This window comes from Seriola aureovittata, chromosome 4, assembly GCF_021018895.1.
Source record: "Seriola aureovittata isolate HTS-2021-v1 ecotype China chromosome 4, ASM2101889v1, whole genome shotgun sequence".
Taxonomy (NCBI): domain Eukaryota; kingdom Metazoa; phylum Chordata; class Actinopteri; order Carangiformes; family Carangidae; genus Seriola; species Seriola aureovittata.
In genome coordinates, this window is record NC_079367.1 from 16,281,058 (window position 1) to 16,305,230 (window position 24,173).

The following is a 24,173-nucleotide window of genomic DNA, read 5'->3' on the forward strand; positions in this document are numbered from 1 at the left end:
GTGAAAACTTTCAGTCTTCCCACTGTTAGTCTTATCATCATGATTAAGAGTTGCTGTTGAGAAATGTCTTGATGAGGACACATCTGGTGTCAGTGCAGTGACAATGGAGGAGATGTGATGTACATTTCTGCTGTGAGCAGAAAACAAACAATGGCATTTTAAGGTGCATTTATGCTTCTCTGCCCGTGTGTTCTAGTGATCCCTTTGTAGCTACCTGCAGCACTGGAATTGATTTATGGTTCAGCATAGGATTTTACCCGCCAATCGGTATAGTAGCACTGCCAACACTAATTGAGCATGTCGCACATAATCAGACAGTATTGTTCATCAGCATCCCAAAACAGTCATGTTTACATTCTTAAATTAACAGTTATGCAGTGATGATATAATGATACAATTTTTTTGCAAGGCTACAAAATATAAATTTGTCTTTGCATTAGAACCTGAAAAAACACAATTAAGAAACCCCAGCTCACTGGTCACAATTCTCTTTGCCTCCACAATGTGATATGAAAGAACTAATAATAAGTCGGGAGATTTCAAGCACATTTCACATGGACACTGTCAGTGAAAAAATAAAAAAATAAATAAAAAAAGAGACAATTCTGATTTAACAATGTAGTATTTTCATAAACATAAGAAAAATATTCATATTTTTGCAAGTGTTAGCAAGGATTTTGCAAATGTTTCCTGCAGTAAGAAATGTATTTGACACTTTGTTGAATGCCAGCAAAACTGATGGTTTACATTCAAGACTCCACAGGGTGGCCTTAATAGTCTGAACCCTGTTGTGATACAGAACAAGAAAAAAAGGTAATGATGTTGACACGCTTCAGTGTGTGTGACTGATTCCTGAGATATAGAGTTAGATGTTTTCACCGTCATTTGTAGCATTAATAGTAGGCAGTTTTCTAATTAAATGGAGTTGTGTAGAATATCTCAGGTTTCATCCAGCCAGTTATCAATTTAGATGATGAACTAGGAGGAGTTTCGGTTTAAGGCGTCTAATCATCTTAACACTGCTGTATGTAGTAAAAATAATAATTTATCATTCCTTATACATATTCTGATAGGACATAGTACTGCTGTAACAGACTTACTGATATACTTATGAAATATTTCACTCAATGTAAAAGTTGATTTGTTTGTTTGATGTTGTAGAAAATATACATTTTTAAATGAATTATAATAAATTATTTTCATGTCATACTTAAAAGTGAAAATGACAATTTAAAGCTGTCCAGCCGCTATTTGCTAATGTAATGTGTAAACAGCAGGTAAAATGTTTTTTGCAAATTAAAAAATTAATGCACCTATATATTCAGTTTAAAACAAATATTATAATAGAAGGAACTAGTCTACTGTGACTTGAAAATGAACACAAAACAGTGAGAACATACCTGTAAGCAGGAAAAATCCCAGTGTGAAACAATAAAGCTTCCTCATTTCTTTTCAGTCCTGTTTGCATTTACTCTGTGTTCTTCTTGTTGTATAATCCAGCTGAGCAGAAGGTATCAGTTGTTTGCACACGTACACAGATAGTGTCATCCCTTACAGGGAGCTTTTGTCCTCTGCAGTTCATTTATACATGGATTAGATTTCTCACACAGTTCCTTTTAGAGTCACTGCAGGTACTACGCAGTCAACAGGTACAATGTCAAGAATTGTAAAAAATAAAAACAAAAATCTACATTTAAATATTTTTTATTGTTCATGAATGTTATAAACTGTATTGAAAATGGGATTGATTAATGCTAGCAGACACACCTTACTTGCAAATCCCTGAAGAAAAATGGAAACTCGGTTCTCCATTTAGTTGATTTGTTTTCAGTTCAAGTTAAATCAATTCATGACACAATAACAGATGATACAGGGTATAAAAATACCGAAATTAGCCTTTAAAATGTTTTTGACTTTAGAGAATAAACTCCAAGATTACAAAGTCCCAAAATTCTCATTAAGATAAAAATAGACCTCAGTGTCCTCAATAGTAGCCACAGACTTGAACGTACTAGTTTTGACAAGTTGTTGTTTTGTTTTTGTTTTTTTATAAAATTGGACTATTTTTTCACAAAACAAGCACTAAATGTCCACATGGCCCTTTTCTTCCCTACTTACAAATGAGGTGTAATACCACAGTGGCCTTAATTCAATTTTTTCCCAAGTATAGGATTTCTGATGCCAGGTTTCCACAGCACTATCCATACAATCTAATATAACTCAGGTGAACTTTTCTCTCTCAATACAACTCTACCAGGCATCATAGTGTTTGTGCAGCATGTTAACCCAGTTATAAGTTCTCACAGTGGTTAGGTTCAACATTCAAGTATTGAGAGCAGCACTGTTGTGTAGTGGTTAGAGCTGTTGTTAAGAAAGGTCACACATTAAATTCCGGGGGCCAGCCCTTTCTGTGAGTTTACAAGTAATCCTCATATTTCAAAGACGTGCAGATCTGGTGGACTCCAAACTCAGTCTCCCTGTAAATGGTCTTTACAATGCAAATCTGTTTATTTTGATGTGATTTGTTGTTCCAGTACTGCCATCCTGAGAATCCAAACACAGATGAAAATGTAGTTTTTATACCCAGGGCTCAGCTGCACCTTTCTGGGAATGAAATCAAAAAACAAACAAACCAACCACACATCTAAAGAACCAAAAAAATAGAACAAATATCAAAGGTTGGCACAACATAAAATGACCCTATAGGCCTGACCCTGTACTATTTATTAGAACTAAGGGGTATACCTGTATGTGGCTGCATAATTTGCATTTAACACATTTTGTCATGATAAATAAGAGAAAGACCTTCAATATGAATGATTAAGTGCCAGGTTTCTAGCTCTATGAACAGCCTTAACCACTGGCACACATCAGTCCATGTCTCACTTCAAATACCATCAATATGTAATTCTGCTGGATCAGTATCAGTCCAATAGTTACGGTTTGTACTACTGTATATATGAACTCTTCAGAGTCAGTTATTTGTTTAAGCAGTGTATTCTTATTTTTACAATTTAGGGATACCTAATACCTGCATTAGTCTTTTAAAATATTAGTCATATTTTAATCTAAGGTCAGACACACAAAGATGGTAAAACTGACTACTCTTGTTTCTACTTCAGGGTGAGTGTATTCATAATAATTAACCATATAAATTCACATGGGCATGAAAAACAAGGACAGCCAAGAACATTGCTAATGTGTATGACCTTGTTTATGTAGATTAAGCAATTAGGAGTAGAATTTTATTCAAATGAAATAAATCTTTAATTATTCTTGAGACAGGCTTAGTTTTCTTCAAAAAAAAAGAAGAATTCAGATGATATGACGACAAGGAATATGTTGTTTTTTTTGTCCAAAATAGAATATAGAAGAGAACAAGACTGATGACAAGCATGATTGTAAAACATGTTATCAGGAGTTCATGTGATGAACTTCATACAGGAGTGCAGGATCTCAAGGCCGTGTAATTCTCGAAGTTTGTTCAAATGTCTGAAAATGAAGACAAAAGACAAACACGGTGAAAGAGTGTTAAGTGGTTTTGTGTTCAATTGAAACCAGGCTTTTCTGAATTTGTGAGCTTTGGAACTAAAGATCAGCACATCCTCCACACAGTCACAGAAGAGGTCTGTAGCCTGGAGCTAAAGAGGAAGAAAAAGACTGTTGCTGCTGTCTTCCATTATTTAGGATACTAAAACACAACAATTATGCTCACATAATCAGAGCGATACCACAGTACAGGATATGAAAGTTGGCCTACAGCAGCAAAACATCATTGTTCAGCTAGAATGTGATTAGATTTTATTTAACTCAACTTGGAGAGTAGAAATAAAAATGTGTTCACACATGGAAATTGGAAATTGAAAATTATACCTTTTGTATTTTTTCAGAATTTTATGAAAATATCCAAAAACTAAAAGATTGGTATCGAGAAACTAGTTGGCAGATAGATAATAGATATTGGGGGAAAAAATCATTGGTTGTAGCCCAAAACTATATGTAAGCTGGCAGCAATGTTGATGGATTAACTAGTTTTAAATCGAAACTTAAGACAAATTTTATGAAGTCAATATTGTCTCTCCCTCCCTTTTTCTTTCTCTCTGTCTTCCAAGACTTCCTTGACATGGTTTAGTATTCTGCTGGTTATCAGTCTATCTATCATGATTAAGCAGTAAACCAACAGCAAATATTAAGAAAGAGTGGTAAGGTTATAGCTGTCACTGTGTATTAGCACAGTCAGCCAATAATGGCATGCACAGAATGACTGTTGGGCCTCAGGCCATTCAAATGGTGGAGACCACATGTTCTTTTTTTATAGAGAAAAGACGTCCATTTCAATTCAGTCCCCCAGAATCCTTCACCTTTCACACCTGGGTGTAGAACCCACCATGGGCTGTAACAATCAGCTTTTATTGGTCACTGTGTGACATGCGATGCAGGGTGTCACCAGACCAACTAAACCAGCAGTGCCCCTTTGTTCTCTCTCTTTCTGGCTCTTTCACCCAGCTGCGGGAGCACACGCTCTCTCTGGCCCAACTCTCTGTGGGAGCAACATGGCTCTCAGCACCACGTTAGCACTGTTGATACCCAGAACCTCTTGTCTGCAGGTCTGCTCACAGCAGACAGCTGACCTGCACTCTTCCTTAACAGCGGCATCACGAGTGCCTGTTTAAGACTAGTCACGAGTGAACAAGTTTAATTTAGCACCAGCTGCCACGACACAGAGTCTGCCAGCTGATTTCAACAAACAACAGGAACCACAAAATAGAGTTAGCATCAAGCGGCTAACTTTGTAAGGAACAAACCAGGCAACCGGGGACTTCCTCACAGACACGGATGCCACACAGCCAGACAGGCCTAGACAGCACAGCTAAGAACAGAACAAAGAAACACACATACTCTCCCTACCCTACATGGACTTTGAGTCCAGCATCTTGTGTAGTTTCTTTAGTTTAGGCCATGTGGTCCCAGCGGCCATTTTGAACCAGCCATTTTGCCCTTGTCTGTTTCATCATAGGCACACACACATGCACACACACACACACCTGTATATAGTACAGCTCACTAGATCAGATATTGTATGTTTTACTTGTCTGATATTGTAAATAAATGCCTATGAGTATGCCTGCTATTCTAATTATTGTTGCATAAGATTGAATGTTGCCACCGTCTACTCTGCACAACTCCAAATCCTTCTACTAGTTATTCAGTTAATTACTTAGAGTTCCAAATTAACAGTATATTTTGAGACTGTGTCAATATTGACTGTCCTTCCTTGCAAAAGGTGGTTCCCGGAGGATAGCTTTAATATTATTATTAATTGATAACCTACCAATGCCCAACAACTGTGTAGCATACATGTGTATGTATGTGGGTGCGTGGGTGCGTGCGTGCGTGCGTGTGTGTGTGTGTGTGTGTGTGTGTGTGTGTGTGTGTGTGTGTGTGTGTGTGTGTGTGTGTGCGCACAAACAATAACAAGCTAACAATATAATAAACAATGTTGGAATACTGGAAATAACAAAATAACAAATAAATATTTGAATATTTCAGGAGAGCCTGGGCTAAAGAAAATAATTTGGCTTCTTTAACCAGAGCCGTAACATCACACCAGCTCACTGTCAGTGTGGCATTTTGTCAGGTCCATCAATGCTCCTTGAGGCTAGTTTCTAGAATGTAATCAACAGCATGTGGTTTGTAGAGCGAGAGGGTACCTGGGCTCAGATCGACACAGCTTCCCCAGAGCAATCGCTGCATTTTGCCGCACAGCTGTCTTCTTTGCATCCCCTGCAGCATTGCGCAGCAGCCGTAGCACAATATCAGTGCCCAGCAGGTTGCTGGCAATTCCCTCCAACTCAAGGCAGTGGGCCAAGCACAGGGCTGCATTTCCTGACACCATCTCATCACAGCTGGAATCCAGCAAATGACGTAAGATAGACAGTTCTGTGTTGAACAATAAATGAATACCAAATTAGAAGAGAATAGCAGTGTTAAATATATTAAACACACATGCAATGACATGCACTCAGTCACTGCACTCACACATGTGCACATGAATGTAGACACACACACACACACACACTTGGATTTGCATATTAGGTCAACCCCTAAAATATTATTCATGGACTAATGAAAGAGCTTGTTAAAGTACTGCTAACATGTCAATCATTTCTCACTTTTATCAGACTTCACTAGCTCCTCCCGTGCCAAGTGACTGGCAGCAGTGCACACTGTCAGCGTCCTAATGGCATACTTGGTGGCAGTTGGCCCGCTTTTCTGGGTAGACAGACACATAAAATGACATAGAAAAAGTAGAACGTATGTTTGTAAACTCTAACTTTACACTCAGAGGTCACATAAAGTATGAAGAAAAACTGACCTGTAATGGAATTATATCAGAAGTGTAAATGCGAAGTTACTTAAAATATAATCACATTCAGAAACATTAATGAGTATACAAATAAAAGTAGTCATATTTGTTGTTTGTAGATCATGATGATAGTGAATGTACTATGGGCTATGAGCCAGGCAGTCAGAAAATCTGGTTTTGATTCTTTTTTTTTTTATCTGGAGCTTCACAATAGCACATGAATGCACCACACAGTTACAGTGCGTTTATATCCAGTAGTTTTAATGTGGTACAGTGATGTGGTTACTGGAAATCCACATATACTTGCAACTGGTCAAAAATCAGGTTTCTCTTCTATCCCCAACCTGATTTTGCCCCCATGGTTTTCTTATTGCCTCTGCCAAGGAGGGACGGAAATTAAATATTTATGGTGTTGACTCAAGTTTGTACAATTTGGTGCAGATCCAGATAATAATCCAGATCTAGTGGAAGGAAACACCATCAGTATTTAGGAATGTTTACATCACCGTCATTCAACATTCAACTAATAAAATCACACAATAATAAAACCATGCAGCTGTCTTGCGTAAGGATTAAAACAATGAATAGATAAAGCTATAATTGAGAACAAAAGACATGTAGGATTGTTTGGCTTTGGTGGAGGTATGTGCTCTACTCAGTGCCATTCTACTTTTAACTAATAGTTGTGCTGTGTCACTCCTGAGGTCCTCACTTTGTGTGTGTGTGTGTGTGTGTGTGTGTGTGTGTGTGTGTGTGTGTGTGTGTGTGTGTGTGTGTAAAACAGCAGACTCACAGCACAGAGAGACGGAACATAGCAAAGCCTTACAGTGTAAATGTGTCTTTAACAACGTCAAGGCAAATGTTCAGCTGTAGAAAACTGTTTATTTAGACTTCAAGAGGCTACTTTGTGTCAACTTCTCTCCTTTAATCTGCCTTCTCAGCTGTTACTTTCCCTCTCTGAAGTTGTTGTCATGCACATATGCCCAAGTAAACAGGCGATCTGAAATGCTGGTTAATCATATGCATGGCCAAGAAATCAGCCTTCTCCAGGAGATATCTAGCTGGGGAAATCAGGCGCCTCTAATCTCCATCCACAATCACAGAAATCAGGTTTCTTGTTTACATGACGTGTGAGAAATCAGAATCAGAATAATGAATCTGTTTAAAGGTGGTTGGGAAATGGAGTATCATTCTGCAAGTAAGATACAAGTAAACTGATGTATTCACAGAAGCTATGTACCTTCAGCAACCGGCACATACTCCGAACCACATCCGCCTGGATAACATGGAGAACAGCCTCAGAGGACTGAGGGAGGACAGTGCTCAGCACACCTGTGACTCTCTAGAGGACAAAGAGGAATGTTGCTATTAGACAAGGAGATAACAGAAGATAAAGAGCAGAACAGCAGAGAAATACACAGAATGCCACAAAATCAAGAGACAACAGCTACAGCATAAAGAAAGCTATCAGTATAAAAGACAAGGAGAATAGAAGAGTGTGGTAGGAAAAAGATGGAGAATAGGAAAATTGAAAACTGTTGTTTCAAGACATGAAATCAGTCATTGTTATTGAGTGTCTGCAGCATGTACAGAGAGTGCATTGTAAAGATGGTAAGAAAATAGTGTGAAAACATGTTTTGAGTGAATATAAAACTATGGTTACCCTTTCAAGGACAGGATGATGGAAAAAAAGACGAGAAGTACAAGTATATCAATAGAAGCATACCAATACAAGCATGAAATTTAGAGAAAGGTCACGCATGGGCGCTCGTTTTGTCTTGAATTACACATCATTACATACAGTAATTTGAGGGCATGATTTAGCCATCTGAGGGCACAAAGTAAATTGAGTGTATGAATTACCAAGTAGAGGGAGTGAAATGAGTATACTTAGTACGCAAATTAGTAATTTGAGAGAATTACTCGTAAGTGAAGGCAGAAATTAGTAATTCAAGTGAACAATTTTTTATTTTAAAAACACGTATCTATGGGACAGTAAAACTCCCACTTCAACCAATACAGCTTTCAGTTGAGTGACACTGCAGTCATGTTCATAGCAGCAGCAGGCAGCCATTTTCACAAAATAGGCTCTGATTAACCCCCTGCATGCTGCCTACTCGGCAACAAAAGGCAGACACACAAAGTTATTGAGTAGCTAGTAAAGAAAACCAAACACCTAGCAGCTAAAGGCCCAGAAATTAAATGGATAATGAAGACTTTCATTTATCAAGCAGCCAGAAACACATTGCTCCCTCAAAGCTACATTTTAAAGTGCAATGGTTGGTTAAAATGTTAGCCATAACCATTTAAAGACAATAATACTGTCAGGGTCATCAGGGCCGTCTGTCTATCAGCTTTTTATGGATATCCTTTGCCCCCTTATGCCTAATTCTCATTAACGCAGCTTAAACATTTAAATTTAAATCTTATCACATTTTATCTCATGGCTGATGGAAGGTGACCAGAGTGACAGCAAACATATCTGGTTCATCTTTTTTTCTCAACTTAAAAAAAACAGAACTGCAGTGGATTTTGGCTTTATGACTCTGTTGTAACTATTATAATGCATAAAAGAGAAAAGAAAGTAAGCAAAGTCAAGACATGACAAGACAAGATAAGAAGTACAAAAACGAAGCAGGTATCAGATGAAAAAAGATTAAAAGTGCCAGCCAGGCAATAAGTGAGCACTAAAACAAAGAAAAGAGACAGATGGGTGGACGTGTGGCACTCTGAGGGCATTGCATAGGCAGTATGAAACTGCTAGAACAGCCATTAGCGCAGACAACAGCACCTGGAGCTAGAGCTTTAATCAACTGTAATGGCCCATATACAAGATCCTGTGAACATTGTGGATTGCTGTTACCGCCTTTTGGGGCCCACTGCCAGTGAGCTCACAAGCCCTAGAAAAGACCCATTACTCAAGACAAATGTCTTTTACTTTTGTCTAGTTACCTGAACGAAAGGCTTTTGCTTCATAGGATGTACACAAGTTTGGAAAACAAACAAGAACTTTTTAAAAAATCTTTAAGGAATATTTTTCAAACTTTACTTAGTCCAACACAGTAATACAGCCAAACATGAAAACCTAATGGGTAAAACAAAGCAACTAAATATGTGATTAAGGTTTCCAAGTTCTACTATATGAATCTTTTTTCAACCCTCCTGAGTTCTATAGTGTAGTGCTAAAGTTAGCTTCACTCACAGTTATTACTCCTCCGTCACTATCCCTCAGCAGGCCCAGACAGCAGTCACACAGTGAAACCGCATGCTCCTACAAAAAGGCAGGGTCAGAAAAGTGGCCAAGCCAATTTTCACATATGTCACCTCTGAATAGGTGACATCACACATCATGGTTCACACAAATGCTCCCATTGCTTCCCTCGTCCATTTACTTTTTAGAATATGACTACAACTATTTTCAATCATTTTTACTAGTGAGGAGAGCATTTTCAATTACAATTTTTCCGCTTAAAAGTTCTTTTAAGCTGGTCTTTCTTTTAAGGTTTAAGGCTTCAACCAGAATGACAGTTCAGCTTGACCTTGCCTAAGATACATTATCATCATTAGTAATAATTTTATTTATAATTTTATTTATTTATTTTTTGCAAGAGCACTTGTAATATATACTAATATACCTAGGCAGGTGTCATCTGACTTACCTGGATGACTGGAGAAGTCATGGTTGAAAGGCTGATGATCAGCCCAAGCATAGAGTAAAGGATCTCTTTGTATACATATGCACTGCACTGCCTCTGCAATTAAAAGCAACAAATTCAGAGGTAAATAACATGTATTGCACTCTATATGCATGCAAATAGTATAAACAACACCAAAATATTTTCATACCATCCAGGACAGACATCTCTTGGGTCTAATTGTGACATCAATACTATACTGAAGTGTTTTATCTCTTGTGGCATCTGAACATCAATGAGTAACTCAAAGAATAAGCAACCTGCACTTTTCTGAACAGTCTGTAATCGTACTAACAATGGCAACCAGAAAGGCCTTCAAACATTCTGGATCATGAGAAAGTTTGTGACGGATGACGTCGTCTCGAGCCAGACAGCCAATGGCCAATATCAGTGATGGAAGGATATGATGATTGGACTTGTTTATATTTCTCTGAAAAATAAGAAACAGATGTGTACATTTGCCCAGACACCCACACACACACACACACACACACAGCGTATGCAAATATCTACATGTCTTACCAGCATTGTTGTAAATGGCACAATGACAGAGTCTGTCAACATATTCCTTAACTGAATGCAAAATCTGTAAAAAAATATGAAAATATTTCTATTGTACATGTCAGACAAATATACTGTGTATAAAGGTGTATATGTATAAATATTCACAACGGTTAAAGGTCTTAAAAATATTAAAGATTCGAATATGAAACAGTAGTAGCACATACAGAACTTGTTACAAAGAGCACAAATGCTTGGGTGAGGTAGTGAGTGAAGTCAAGTTGAATCTTAAGTTCTTCACAGCTCAGCATGACACAAGTAAGCAAATCAAGAACTCTGTTAACTGAGCGGGTAAAATCTTCAAACAAAATCACAAAGTGGTGTAGTTGATGTCAGCGGTTAAAAATAATTCACTGTTATGTCTCTGAAGTTTCTAATTCCTCCACTTCACAGGCAATAAAAGACAGATGGATTTGCTGTGTTCTTTGTTTCTACACATCACAGTCCAGCTGCCATTGACTTATGGCTAAAAACAATATAGGATATATATATGTATACATACACACACAAACAATATGCCACCTATATTTAGGGTTAGATACATAAATGCATGTGTGAAAATCTGTATACATTCTGTACATGTTTTACCAGGAAGAGATTTGAAAGATTTGGAATTTGGACCAGTTGTGTCTTAATTTTCACACTGAAACAAAAATATCCATGAAACACCAACATTGATCCAGTTGAGCTTCTACAACGAAGAGAAAACCTCCGTAGGATATAACACGTTTTTGTTGAGTAACTCTCTTTGAGCTATAGACAGGGAAAATTGATCTCCCCATTTCACTGCTTGACACCTCGACTTATTTCCTGCTGTGTTCGAGAGCCTGGGTTGTCCTTTCATGTTTATTTTCATGAGGCGCTAGAAAGGGAAGCAGTTTTAGAACGGCCTTTTGCCTTCGAGTGACATTAACACTTGGAAAGCACATGCTGATTTATTAAAGATGCCACATTTCCCATTTCTCAGGGGACCTCTCCTCACGTGGGGGGATCAGAGTGCTTTTAATATATATGGATATGACTTACAGTATGGGAGGATAATAGACTGTCTTGTGGATCATATTCTGAACTCTGTTGTTGAGTATCTGGAAATATATATTTCCTCGTCCAGAAATGAAAACAATCACTTTTTGTGTGAGGAGAATACTGTATTATGTTTGGCTGTGTATCAGTAATACTTGTCTTCAGCTGCAAAGTTCTCCAGAATGTTGACCGCTGTGTTCTCCTGCTGCTGATTTGGCTGTGAGATGCACACCATGAGGTTCCTCACTAACCTTTAGACCCAGATTAAGAGTAGAGTGAGATAAAGACGTACAGTAGATAGGGATATAGAAGATATAAATACAAAGAAATAGTGAATTAGCCATTTTGCAAAAATGACATGTTCTTAATGAATATTATTAAGATTTCAATTAATATTCTGTAGGTTTGTACTCGTTCTTCCTAATTTTCTAAAAATTCAATTAGCTGCACCTCAGATATTATCAAACATAATGATAATAAGAATTCATTTGGGCCACTCGGTGTCATTTTAAAAACTCTGTAGCAAGCAAAGCAATTAACATAAATAAAAAATGAATGACCATCTGACCTAAAGTCCCTCCAATGATTTTAATATGGGGACAAAATGTAATTTTAAATACCTACTTGGGTAGGTTAATTAGGACATACAGAAAGCCAACTATCTCTGTCTATGTAATTCCATTCCTGCAGTTATTGCTCTTCTAAGTTGCAAGGGATGAAACATAAAGAAATGTCTTACATGTGCACATTCAGGCTGTCAATGGCCAAACGCCTGCTGTGTGGCATCTGTGAGTACATACATAGTAATGCCAGACATTCTTTCCGTACTGCAAAATGCTCTGATGTTACTAAGTCAATAGTGGCTTGTCTGGTGACTGGGCATGTCATCAACATCTTCTGGTTTTCATCTGAAAGCAAAAGAAGACAGGGTATGTACAACAAATGAGTTCACTGGACACAGTGCCAAGTTATATTCCCACGGAACAACAACCTATGCTGCACTGAAGATATGCTTTGTTGTTCATATGGTATTGACATATACACATTGTGAATAGCTGTGTAAACAAATTATCTCAGTTGGCACAAACAGCTTAGTGTCTGAAGCCAAATAGCTTGTGTGATTCAAAGACAAATGAAGGCATGACGAAAGAGAAAGCTTAAGTATCTTACTGACGAGTTGTGTTGTAATAACACAATGCCACAATAGAGGATTATTACCTCCACCAAGGAGGTTATGTTCTCATATGTTTTTGATTGTTTGTTTGTTCAAAAAGGTTATGAGATAGGACATTTTTCGACATCAAATTCTCATCAAAAATGTATGGATCTCGATGTAAGAAATCTGACAATCTATGGGTCTATAATTTGTTGTAGACATGTCGGATTGTTTTGCCTTAGCACAGGTATGCACTCTACCGAGTGCCGTTCTACCATAAGTATTTCAGTTATTTAATTATTTTGTGCTAAATCAATGAGAGACAACTGTTACACAGTCAAAGACAGAAAATTAAATGTCACTCAATGATATACATACCATTTCCAGAGCAAATAACCCTCCATAACTTCAGAACAGACACACATAACTGCTGGCTGTCTGGACCCTTTGTTTTCTGCAACAGGCAACTGTGGAGAAAATAAACTCAGTGATCTTAGCTTAGTTCTACTCTAATTGACAAACCATGAATCAAAGTGAAATATTACTGTTACATCATGAAAATCTTGCCTGTTAGAATGTATCTTAGCACAGCACAGTATGGAAGTATGGAAACAAAACTGAAACTACAAAAACAGGATATAACACAACAAATGATGATAGGCCATCAGTCACATGTCACCTGGGAAGTCATACTGTATGTTTTCCCACTGAGGTGTTTGCAATTGACACATCGCAACTGTCTCTGTCGCAACAAAGCTTGTATATGCTGCTACATGTTGGCAGAAGGTTGTATCCTGACTTCTTATCCGAATATGTTTGAATTGAATTATATAATATAATAGCCATCTCAAAAACACTTTTAATTACTTTTCTTACTTTGATCAGGACCTGGCAATGACACTGGCCTTCTCTGCTACATGGCTCACATAGATTCTAGTCGGTTCATCTGGCTCACAGCAGTATCCTTATTGGCTATTTTTAATCAAACTCAGACTGCAATTTCTCTGTACCCTCCACCTCCCAGACACAGTGTTGTAACTTGAATAATGACAGTGCTAACAATGGACAGCATGGAAAGTATGTGACAAGTTAATAATAACCTTAGTGATCTGACATGAGGGAGTCATAATTTGCATCTTGTACGAAAACACCCCCTCTTTCTGGGACAAAACACAGAGCCTTTGATCATTTCAGCACTTGTCTCGGTCTCCAGTGTGATCATCTTTTCCTCTTTGGGCTATCACACGAACAACCAGTGAGAGAGAGAGGGGGCGAAGAATGATCTCACTAGTTTAGGCCATCATTGTTTCTGTATGCCCCTGTCTGTGGGTCCATCTGTCAGAGCTCCTCTGAGGGCTGACAGTTACCTCTCCCTCTGGTCTCCTTACCTCCTCACCATGTCATTGCTGCTGATGATACTAAAGCCATTGTTCAGTCTGAAAAGGGTCTGGCCTGTACCTGTTAGAAGAGAACAGTAGATAGTGTAAGAGGACAAAGAACTATACAGTACATCATCACCAGGTAGCCTCCAGGTTTTAGAGAAACAAAGCACCACTCTTTCAGTTTAACTTTCCTTGTTCACTGGTTTAAAGTCAAGGGCATGATAGAAAAGAATAAATAAAGTATGTTGAGAGTGTGAGGTACAGTGAGGAAGGTCTATTTTCCACGAATAATGAGTTGGAGTATAAAAAAGTAGAGCAGAGCACTGAGAGTACTTTTAGGGGCAAAAGCTTGTAATGTCAGCCCTGCTGAGATCCTTTCAGTTGTGAGTTATGTAATGTTTGCCCTTTTCAGTTGAATGGCACTGTGAGACAGGTATTATATCATTTGACAGTATACTTTTATTCGTCTAAATGAAGAAAAAGAGGAATTTGATAAGAAATGTTTGCCATTCTGCAGAGGACAGCCAGAGCAAAAAATATGGTGTATTACAAATAGAAATACAGGTCAAAACAAAAATAGAGAGTTAGCATTACACTATAATTTAAGTCTTCTTTTTTTCTTCTTTTTTTTTTTTTTTTAAAGCTTTATGGTTTGCTCAAGGACAAGCTTTAAGATTCACTCATCTGTTCCAGCTGTGTGGTCAAAGTACCTGTAGTTATACACGGCCTGTATGAGGGCAGCAATGGGATGGAGCATGTCAGTACTTCTTTCTTAGCTGAACTATAACAAAATAAATACTGAGAGGGCCATTGACCTTGATAAATTGAACTGTTAAGCTATTTTACGAAAAGCTTCAGCCTTTTGGCAACCGCTAAAAAAGAGTTCTGTTTGCCGTGTGGGGTTTCAAAGTCATTTGCTGGGTCAAAAACATTCGCAAAAATATCAGCAGCTGACAGAGGAGGGGTCAACAACCTGGTGAACAGCAACTGCTGTCTGTCTACAGTGGCCTCTTTTCATACAATAGACGACTTGGTAAACAAATATCAGTTACTTTTGAACCACCATTATAAGTTGGGTGCACACAGTGAAATATCTCATGTCTATCAAATGTCCCACTTCGACAGCACAAGCTCACAATTCTTTTGCCATGTGTTGAGAAGATTTTGGGCTGCAAGTGCATGCTCCTGCCTAGTCTGTTTGTACCTATTCACCTGAAACCACCGTGCCAGAACCACGCTAATGCACGGACATGATTTGTCTTCTGCAAAAGTTTCCACAATTATGGTGCAGTATGGCATTTGTTGTAGTACTTTTATGGACAGCTATAGTGTGTAATAAGTTTTATGAGATCTTTTGTCTTGCTTGAAATTCCAGGTCTACTGACAATAGCTCATTCTTGCCCTGAAATATATACAAGTTTTGATCATCTCTGGCATGTTCCAGGGCTCTTGTCCATCTAGAGGACTTCAGGCTACCCTGTCATATTTCTGCAGAACCAACAGACAGACAGGACAGGTTCCACCATCCACTAGCTACAGACTCTAAATCTGACAGGGTTGAGTACAGGCATGGCACTAAGGTTATGGAATGGACACCAGCTATCACAGATGTTTCATTTAATTGCACCCAAGATAGCTCCAGAAGACTTAATAGTGTTTTCTGTCATGCCACAATGACCGTCCTCTCTACTTGCTCTCGACACCAAATGCAACGGATACCTGCACAACCCTCTACCTATGCTAAAAGCTAGCACAGTATCTTAGCATTAGTCATTTTATTTTTAAATATTCATTCATTCATTCATTTTTCATAACAACATTACTTAGCTGATGGAGCAGCTGTCATTTCTACCCACTCAGCAGTTCAGCAACAAAATTACATCAGCAATAGCAGGCCATGGGAATGTCTAAGTCTGCTAATTGAGATAATCAGAATCATAAATCAAATCACACCAGCCAGGAAACTGTTTAGGTGAAAATTTTTTGCATTACATAGTGTAACAGAATATATACGCCTGTCCTTAGCACAGTGGATCAGCAGGCAGCACTTTTGCTCTTTAATGTGGCTTCATAGCCTATGTTGCTCACTATGACGAGCAAATGGAGCATGAAGAGAAACCAGTGATGTACAACATAAGGTTTCCCCTCTCTTCCATTGTCACAGAACAATGCTGTGCCCTAAGATGTTCGCTGGGTGTACTAACTGCATCAAATCTCTTTTTCTCCTTCAAGTCTTCTTAACCACTCTGCCCTGAAGGCTGATCTCTTGCAATCATTTTAGCGATAAAACTAGGGAATAGATAGACAAGTGAAGCAGGTTATTGGGGAAAGAGTGGGCAAAAAGAGATTAGAGGAGGAAGATAATTGTGCAAAGCTTCTCCCTGAACAACCCTCACAGTCAGTAACTGCTTGTAAGAGAAGCTCCAATCCTCCGCGGTAGAAGAGGGGCATCTGGCCGGGCCTTGACAGCTTCTCAAGAAGCTGAGGCACCGTTCTGGCCTTCACCTCTCCCTTGTCAAACTCCTCCCTCGCATTCATCTCCTGATTCTCTCTCTCCGCTTCCAAATCTACTTGGATCAGGTATTCTGCATGAAGAAAACAAAGAAGATAAAAGAAGAAAAAGCAAACCGATCTGACAGAAACTTATTCCAAAACAGTAACTATAGTTGCACTGTAATGTGGGGCATATTTGGCAGAACATTTGCTGCAATGTACTATATAAATGTTTCATGGAATAATAATGAAACTGAATCTCATGGAACATTGTGACATGATACATGGCCAATGAGGATAGTTCGCACAAAAACATCAAAGTTTTCCTGATCTAATCCCTTTCTTTACCTTTTACCATCTTCTCCCTTCCAGGTTCAATTTCCACTATCTTTTCAAAGCAGTGTCTGGACTGAAAAAGAGGAAAAAAAAAAAAATGTTTTGTTAATGGTTACACGATGTGCTTCAGTGGTCTCTTCTAGACCCATGGAACTTAATATTATTTTCACCACACCAAAAACCTTCGGTATCTCAGCACAACAATGTGGTATATAGAAAACTATGATGCACTTTGCAACAATTTTATTAAATGAAGATTTTTACCACATAAAACGATGTTGAATATTATATTATATGCTCTTATATGTCTTAACATGCTTATACTTATTAACTTTGTTGTCTGTTTAAACCATACAACTTACATAATGTAGCCATGTCTCTGCTATACTTAGATAAGTCGCCAAGTGTAATTATCTATACACATGAGTGATGAGTGAAAAAAAAATAGTGATTAAATATGTTAGGAGATAATTATACTTGCCTCATTATATTTCTTCAGTTCCATAAATGCTTTGCCCATGTGTACATAAGCCTTTATGCACCTCTCATTACACTGATAGAGAGAAAATGATTATGTATGTGTATTAGTTAAAGCGCTTTTGCAGCACATCTACATATAATGCTCATTTAATGGTTCTGCATTGATAACACTTGCATAGTAAGAAGGAAATATTCAATCTGAATGTCACAGACATACTACACTATAGAAGGTATAGAGCATATGTGTCATCCAAAACTAGCCTAGGACTTGCATTGTAGACCTGCATTTAGCTTGAGAATCATAAAGACAACATATCTCCAAAAAAAATTAAATTAGGAGGAACTCATAAACACTGTAATTTTTATGCACTCAAATGTTCTCTTCACAACACAATGTTCACAATCTTCTCTACAGAGAATATTTTTGCACTGCTGATGGCCTGTATCCTGCACATATTACTGTTTGTTTGAGTGCAGTACAGGAAAAAGCATAGCCCACTGTTATCCATGCTCCCATGTTCATATAGAACAGTGCCTCAGATGACACTATGAGATGACAAATGAGACAGCGACAGACTGACCCAAGTCATCAGCCAGGTCTTACCTTCAGGGCCCATTCACAGTCACTGATGGCTTCTTTGTACTTTCCCAGCTTGATGTAGGCCTAAATAGATTTAAACATATGACAGTAACTGGGCATCAAACACAGACAAAAAATAAAATAAATCTGGCTTCACAAAGTAAATACTGTTATTTAGTAGAGTAGCATTGTTTAATATACCACAGAGCAGAATTTCAAGATGTTGGGTCTTTGGAAGGGAACATATTGACCGTACAATTAACTTAACTGCATGTGGGCATAATCATACTGAAATTAAAATCGATAGATGAAAGCCTGCCCTCGGTGAAACTAAATGTTTCATAATTTTTTCACAGTGATACGCACACCAGCAAAAAGCTCCACTTTGATTTCTTCTGATAATCAAATAATTATTCGTTACTTTTGCCTTAAATCTTATTGTGATCAACCCAATTGTACAACGTTTAAAAGATGAACAACATAGGTTGAAGATATTCACTTGTGCTCGGTTGGTGTACAATGGCTGCATGTCCCGTAGTTCATCCAAGCCATCACTGTAATACTTCACAGCAGTTTCATAGTCGCCTTGAGCATAAGCTTCATTCCCCTTGTCTTTGAGTGCTGCAGTGACATACACAGTACCACAGTTAAAAGGACATGTTGCTAACAAAGCCCAACAGAGCACAAATTTCAGCAAATTATTCACCTCCAACAACATCTTTAAGGAACAGAGAACTACTTACCAGTTGCCTTTTTCTCTTTAGCAATCCGCTTTATCCTCCTGTCTTCAGCATCTCTCTCCATAATCTTCATGAAACTCTCTGCTCAAAAAAAATGTCATTAAACAATATTTCACATTGTGAAATATATTAATTTTAACTTCAAGTTCACCATCATCAGAGTTTTGTAACACATTTTAAATAAGGGAAATCCAATCATCAATTACCAATCTCATAAAAATTAACGTTACAATGCAGTTTCAAACTAGGTTTAAAGTCATTTGTGATTGTTTATGCAAAAATGTTCTGCCAAAGACAGATATTGCTCCAAGTCCAATGTAATAAATATCAGTTGGACGTAATTTAAACACTGTTTCACTGTTTCCTCAGTCTCAAGCAGAATTAATTTTCTTCCTGATTTTGTGAAGTAAATGTACAATGTGTTAACTTCAGTGTTTGTGGTTTCACGCGTAGGTGTGAAAGGTTCATGCATTTGCTATTGATGTTGTTACTGATGAGTTTCACTTCTGGAAGAATTGAAAAGAAGTGTTGATTTGAGGAAAAGTTATTTTACATGAAATACCACATTCACAGTACAGGGTCGAATATGATGTGTATTTAAGAAAGTAAAACACCACCTTTTAAAATCACCATAGTGACTTCTCAGTGTATACAGTAAATCTACTGCACACTAACCTACAGGTGGCTCCTACTTGCATGGCTTCTGCCACATTGTCCAGTGTTTTAGGGCACAAGTATTTCTATGAGGTTGAACCTTAGTAAATACTACAAGTCTCCAACCTATTAAGCATTGTAGCACCCCCTAGACAAACGAATCAACAAAAACATGTCAGTCATGTCCAGTGATTCATATCCTCTAATCCATAGCAGTGCACTCCTCACCATGACATGCTGGCAGTTTGATAAGGGAGTGAAGACTTCCCTTCCCACTCTTATCAAACCTCTGTCAACAAAACTGACAAATATTGCACAAAATAAGAGGGCATCTGCACTGGTCTGAGCATGCAAGACAGCAGATAGTGCAAAACATGGTCAGGTCACTTTAATGCCACAGACACACCTTGTGCTGCATCTCTCTTTCTACTATAGTGCAGAGTGAGTCACCCACCTGACAAACAGGCACAGTTGATTTAAAAAAAGAAAACAAAAAAACCTCAATGTCATGCCTGAAGTAAATTTCAATGCAGTGACTTAAAAGCACTAATCCTATGTAACACAGGAGTGGTAGACTCTGGTAAACCTCTTTGCCCCTTATAGAATCTGTTTCAAGTTGTACTCAAAAGACTGACTCACGTAAGTCAGGACATGGTACTATATAGGCAAGGCTGTTGTTATTCACACCGGCTGCTGAGATCCCAAGTGCAACGGGCTGCATCTTTTACAGCTGTGCTTGTTCAGGCAGTCCATAGTCTCAGAAAATACACAGAGCAGTGTAGTAAAGCAAAATTAAATCAAAAACATTTAGCCACATCAAGTTCTTAACTGTTTTCTTTATCTTTATCTTTGAAGAAAATGAATATATACATTTTGTTAGTTTTTTTGTTCAGCTAATAAGAACCTTTTCTTGCCATACACACTGAGGACAAAGAAGTCTGCTTAAACATTGTTTCAATTCATTGCAAGGGACAACCACAGAGAGATTTATTTTCATTGTTGCTCACCTGGACCTTCGTTCTGCGGACTCTGTAAAACGGGAAAAAGAATGTTTAGAAGAATGTTAAGAAAAAAGTACCTTCGTTTTCACTACTTACTGTATCTCTGTGTCCTTCTTACAGGACATGAAGGGACAAAGTAGACAACATAACAAGAAGTTGTTGGTTGTTTATATGTGTTTGAAGGACAGAAACAGCAAGAGAGAGAGAGAGAGAAGTACAGACAGTGAGAAAGACTAAGACAGACAGAATGCGAGAGCAGGCGTGCGTGTGTGAATGACTTTGTGTGCATGTCTTTACAAAGGAAGGCTTGAGTGGTGGCTTTGTGTTGATTGTAGTCTTGTTGACTTTTGTCCTATAAGGTTCATTCAAGGCAGCAATGTGGCAATCAGCTTCCTCTATTGCTTTTTGCTGGACTGTGACATCATAAGACTTGAGATTCTTCACAAGCTCACCTGAAAAGAAGATTGGTGATTTATTTTACTACAGACTTTAATTCAAGTTCAGCAACTATAATAATCACATATGTTGCAAAATGTTCATCTTACACATGTATTTTGTGCATCAATTTTGTTTATTGTTCATTGACCTGATTAAAGTTTCAAGTAGGGTTTCAACTAACGACTTTTATTATAGATTAATTGCTCAGTTGTTTAGAGGACTATATATGCTCTTCATAATTTACTACATTCCAAAATTATTTCTTTAATGTCTTGCTTTGACTGACCGATAGTCCAAAACCCAAAGATATTTAGTTTATTATCATGTATGAATATAAAATCTTCACATTTAAGAAGCTGGAACCTGCAAATGTGAAAAATGATTTAAGTGATTAATCGACCATTAAAATAGTTGCTGTTTAATTTTCTATAGATCGACGAATGATTGCAGCTCTCCATGCATATTTTGCATATATTGTGACCTGCTGTATTTGCATATAGCTTATACCGTATGTCACAACATACAAACGACCAAATAACGTTATAAATTTCCAACAACTTAATGAAAGTGGACATTATACTATACAACAAAACAGCTCGTCCCCAATTGTATGGTTTTTACAATGTATATATTGACCATTAGCTTAAAAAAAAAAAAACATCAATAACTTAAATGAGCTGGCAAATGTTTTTAACAGCTATATGGTGAAACAATACCTGAGTGTCCCAATGATAAAGTTAAAAATGTCATGAACGTTAACGTTAAACGTAACGTCCTATTTAAGCACGGACGATCCTTCATCTGCTCGTTTAACCGACGTTAGCTAACTAATAAGTTTCACGGCTGTATTACTTACTTATTTTGTCAACATTCTTTAAAAAACTCTCGAAGTCTTCAAGTCCCTCCATCGTGCTTTTGCCCTTTCAAGACTGCTTTTATTATTTAAGAAGCTAGGTAGCTCTGTTTTATGTTCGCTAAAGCTGAAGTTATCCTCATAAGTTTGGACGTTACCATAGTGCCGTGATGCCTTCAGGGCCGCTCGTAAGCACCTGCACTACAGCTGTGACAACATGTGACAGTACTCCGTAGAAGATAAACATAGAAGAATCGCTGAAGTTAGTGGGGTTGTTTTTACAAATACTCTGGGTTCGCTAAGACTAACGAACGAAGCTATTATTTAATCCAAAGCTTGCCATAAGAAATACAGTGGGGTCAAAAAGGCTATAATAATGTGGTCTCAGACTTTCGGACCCCTACTGTATCACCTGTATGCACCTCTCAATGTTATTTCTAAATGCCGATTACTACCTGTTTCCTACCTAATATCGTATTGCTATCAGATACTCATTATTTTTCACTTATTTATCACGTTGTCATTAGTGTGTTGTGCCCCTGAATTATAAAGCTTTGTTTTATGTGTCTACATAATTGTGATCTTCATGAAAGCACTTTTGGTGTGCTCACCTCGGATTTGGGTGGTCATATTTTTTGCCTCAATCCAAAACAGCACAACTGTCTTTTTTTTTTTTTTCTTTTTTTTTTTAGGAATCAATATAAACAATTTTATGGCTGCCATATATGGCCTTTTTTTTTTTCTTCATTATACTGCAATGTACTTCACGGACCTCCTATTCCTCCACATGTAATCTGGGTAGCCCTACTGTGCTACGAGTTTGGGACAGAGGCCATAGGTCATGTACTGTAGATCTCCTCAGCACTTCTATGAACCTGCTTTCCTTTGAGCTCCGGTCTTACTGTATTTCTGAACGACAGGTCAACACTGCCTCCCTGTGGTTTAAGACATATAAAGAGGCCGCTATGCCAACACAAAAATCTGCTTTTTCTTATTATATAATAGATGAACATTCAATGTTGCCATAACTTTTGGAAGAAGAGGTGACTTATCCACATAAAAAATGAAATGTAAATGTATCCAGTGGGTGAACTAAGACTTAAATATCGCCATTTTCTATGAGGTTGAACCTTAGTAAATACTACAAGTCTCCAACCCATTAAGCATTGTAGCATCCCCTAGACAAATGAATCAACAAAAACATGTCAGTCATGTCCAGTGATTCATATCCTCTAATCCATAGCAGTGCACTCCTCACCATGACATGCTGGCAGTTTGATAAGGGAGTGAAGACTTCCCTTCCCACTCTTATCAAACCTCTGTCAACTAAACTGACAAATATTGCACAAAATAAGAGGGCATCTGCACTGGTCTGAGCATGCAAGACAGCAGATAGTGCAAAACATGGTCAGGTCACTTTAATGCCAAAGACACACCTTGTGCTGCATCTCAGTCCCAGATCCCAAGTGAAACGGGCTGCAATGTAAATGTATACAGTGGGTAAACTAAGACTTAAATATAGCCACAAAATGAATAGAGGATGAAGAAATCACTGGCTTTGATTGATGGCTTATTCAGTTTAGCAATGCACCATATATTCTGTATATGGATATTAAAGTGTTTACCTTTTCTTTTTTTTTTAATTCTGTCTGCTGCTAAAAGTCAGGGGCAGTAAGTTCCTACAGTAGCTGTTCTTCATACTGCACCTTTGATGAATTAATTATTGATAGCATAATTCAAGTAACATTAGAGCAGAGGAAGGGTCTGCTTTATACATATGAAATTGTTTTTTTGTTTTTTTAACAGTTCCATGATAGTTTGTGCAATATGATCAGGAAACAAGAAGCACAACAAGTAAATAAACACTATTTACATTATTTATATTAGTAATCAGTAGAACCTTGACAATACCATAATGACAGGGTCTGACAGATGGACAGATGGCTAAAAGCATCCTTGTATGTAAAACTGGTTATTTCACCCTTCAGCCAATGGAAATTGTCAGAAATTGTTAGTTGTCAACAAAACAACTAACAGCATTGTTGTTGAGGTATGTCTTTAACAGTGGGTTATGGCCCTCTAATCAAGTGTCAACTACATCTAGAAGGTTTCCATAGTGTTGCATGGGCATGCCAGACTGGGCTTTCAGCTATTTGTACTTGTCCGGGCTATTTATTTCAGTGCAATGAGATTTTCTCTTTAATTGTGACTATGTTGCAACACATAAATTGAAGGTTTGCCAGTTATGTCAGGGTATCAACTGGTAAGTAATTATGTTAATATTTAGCAGTAAGATTTTTTTCATCTTCGAGTGAAACTCATTTGTTTTTTGCCACCTTTTTCTTTTAAATCATAAACTTGAGTTATTTGTCTGGTATATCAACTACATATTACATTCAAATTATATGAACAGA

The 24,173-nt window shown here is 37.7% G+C and overlaps 1 protein-coding gene across 3 annotated transcripts; it reads right to left on the bottom strand.

The window, feature by feature from the left end:
- Positions 1–1,704: 1,704 nt before the first annotated feature.
- Positions 1,705–22,474, bottom strand: ttc12 (tetratricopeptide repeat domain 12). Of its 3 annotated transcripts, XM_056373202.1 has the most exons (21): positions 21,763–22,474; positions 20,766–20,920; positions 20,475–20,496; positions 18,817–18,894; positions 18,573–18,694; positions 18,098–18,157; positions 17,495–17,566; positions 17,026–17,086; positions 16,581–16,769; positions 14,191–14,260; positions 13,181–13,269; positions 12,386–12,554; positions 11,802–11,897; positions 10,585–10,648; positions 10,358–10,492; positions 10,027–10,119; positions 9,570–9,638; positions 7,608–7,709; positions 6,174–6,273; positions 5,712–5,940; positions 1,706–3,492 (listed from the first exon to the last, which is right to left on the bottom strand). In XM_056373202.1, exons 1-21 carry the CDS (start codon positions 21,812–21,814, stop codon positions 3,423–3,425), a joined length of 2,097 nt encoding a protein of 698 aa, XP_056229177.1. In that variant the 5' UTR covers positions 21,815–22,474; the 3' UTR covers positions 1,706–3,422. The 3 variants fall into 3 exon arrangements, with proteins under 3 accessions (XP_056229179.1, XP_056229177.1, XP_056229178.1); XM_056373203.1 differs by lacking the exon at positions 10,358–10,492 and having other exon boundaries at positions 21,763–22,473; XM_056373204.1 differs by lacking the exons at positions 20,475–20,496; positions 20,766–20,920; positions 21,763–22,474 and adding an exon at positions 20,107–20,413 and having other exon boundaries at positions 1,705–3,492.
- Positions 22,475–24,173: the final 1,699 nt, after the last annotated feature.

Coding starts and splice junctions, on each gene's coding strand:
- ttc12 (XM_056373202.1), bottom strand. CDS start 21,814: ATGGAGGGACTTGAAGACTTCGAGAGTTTTTTAAAGAATGTTGACAAA. Junction 6,274..7,607: donor GTATGTGCCGGTTGCTGAAG/GTACATAGCTTC, acceptor CTGTCTACCCAG/AAAAGCGGGCCAACTGCCAC. Junction 5,941..6,173: donor GCTAGTGAAGTCTGATAAAA/GTGAGAAATGAT, acceptor TGTTCAACACAG/AACTGTCTATCTTACGTCAT.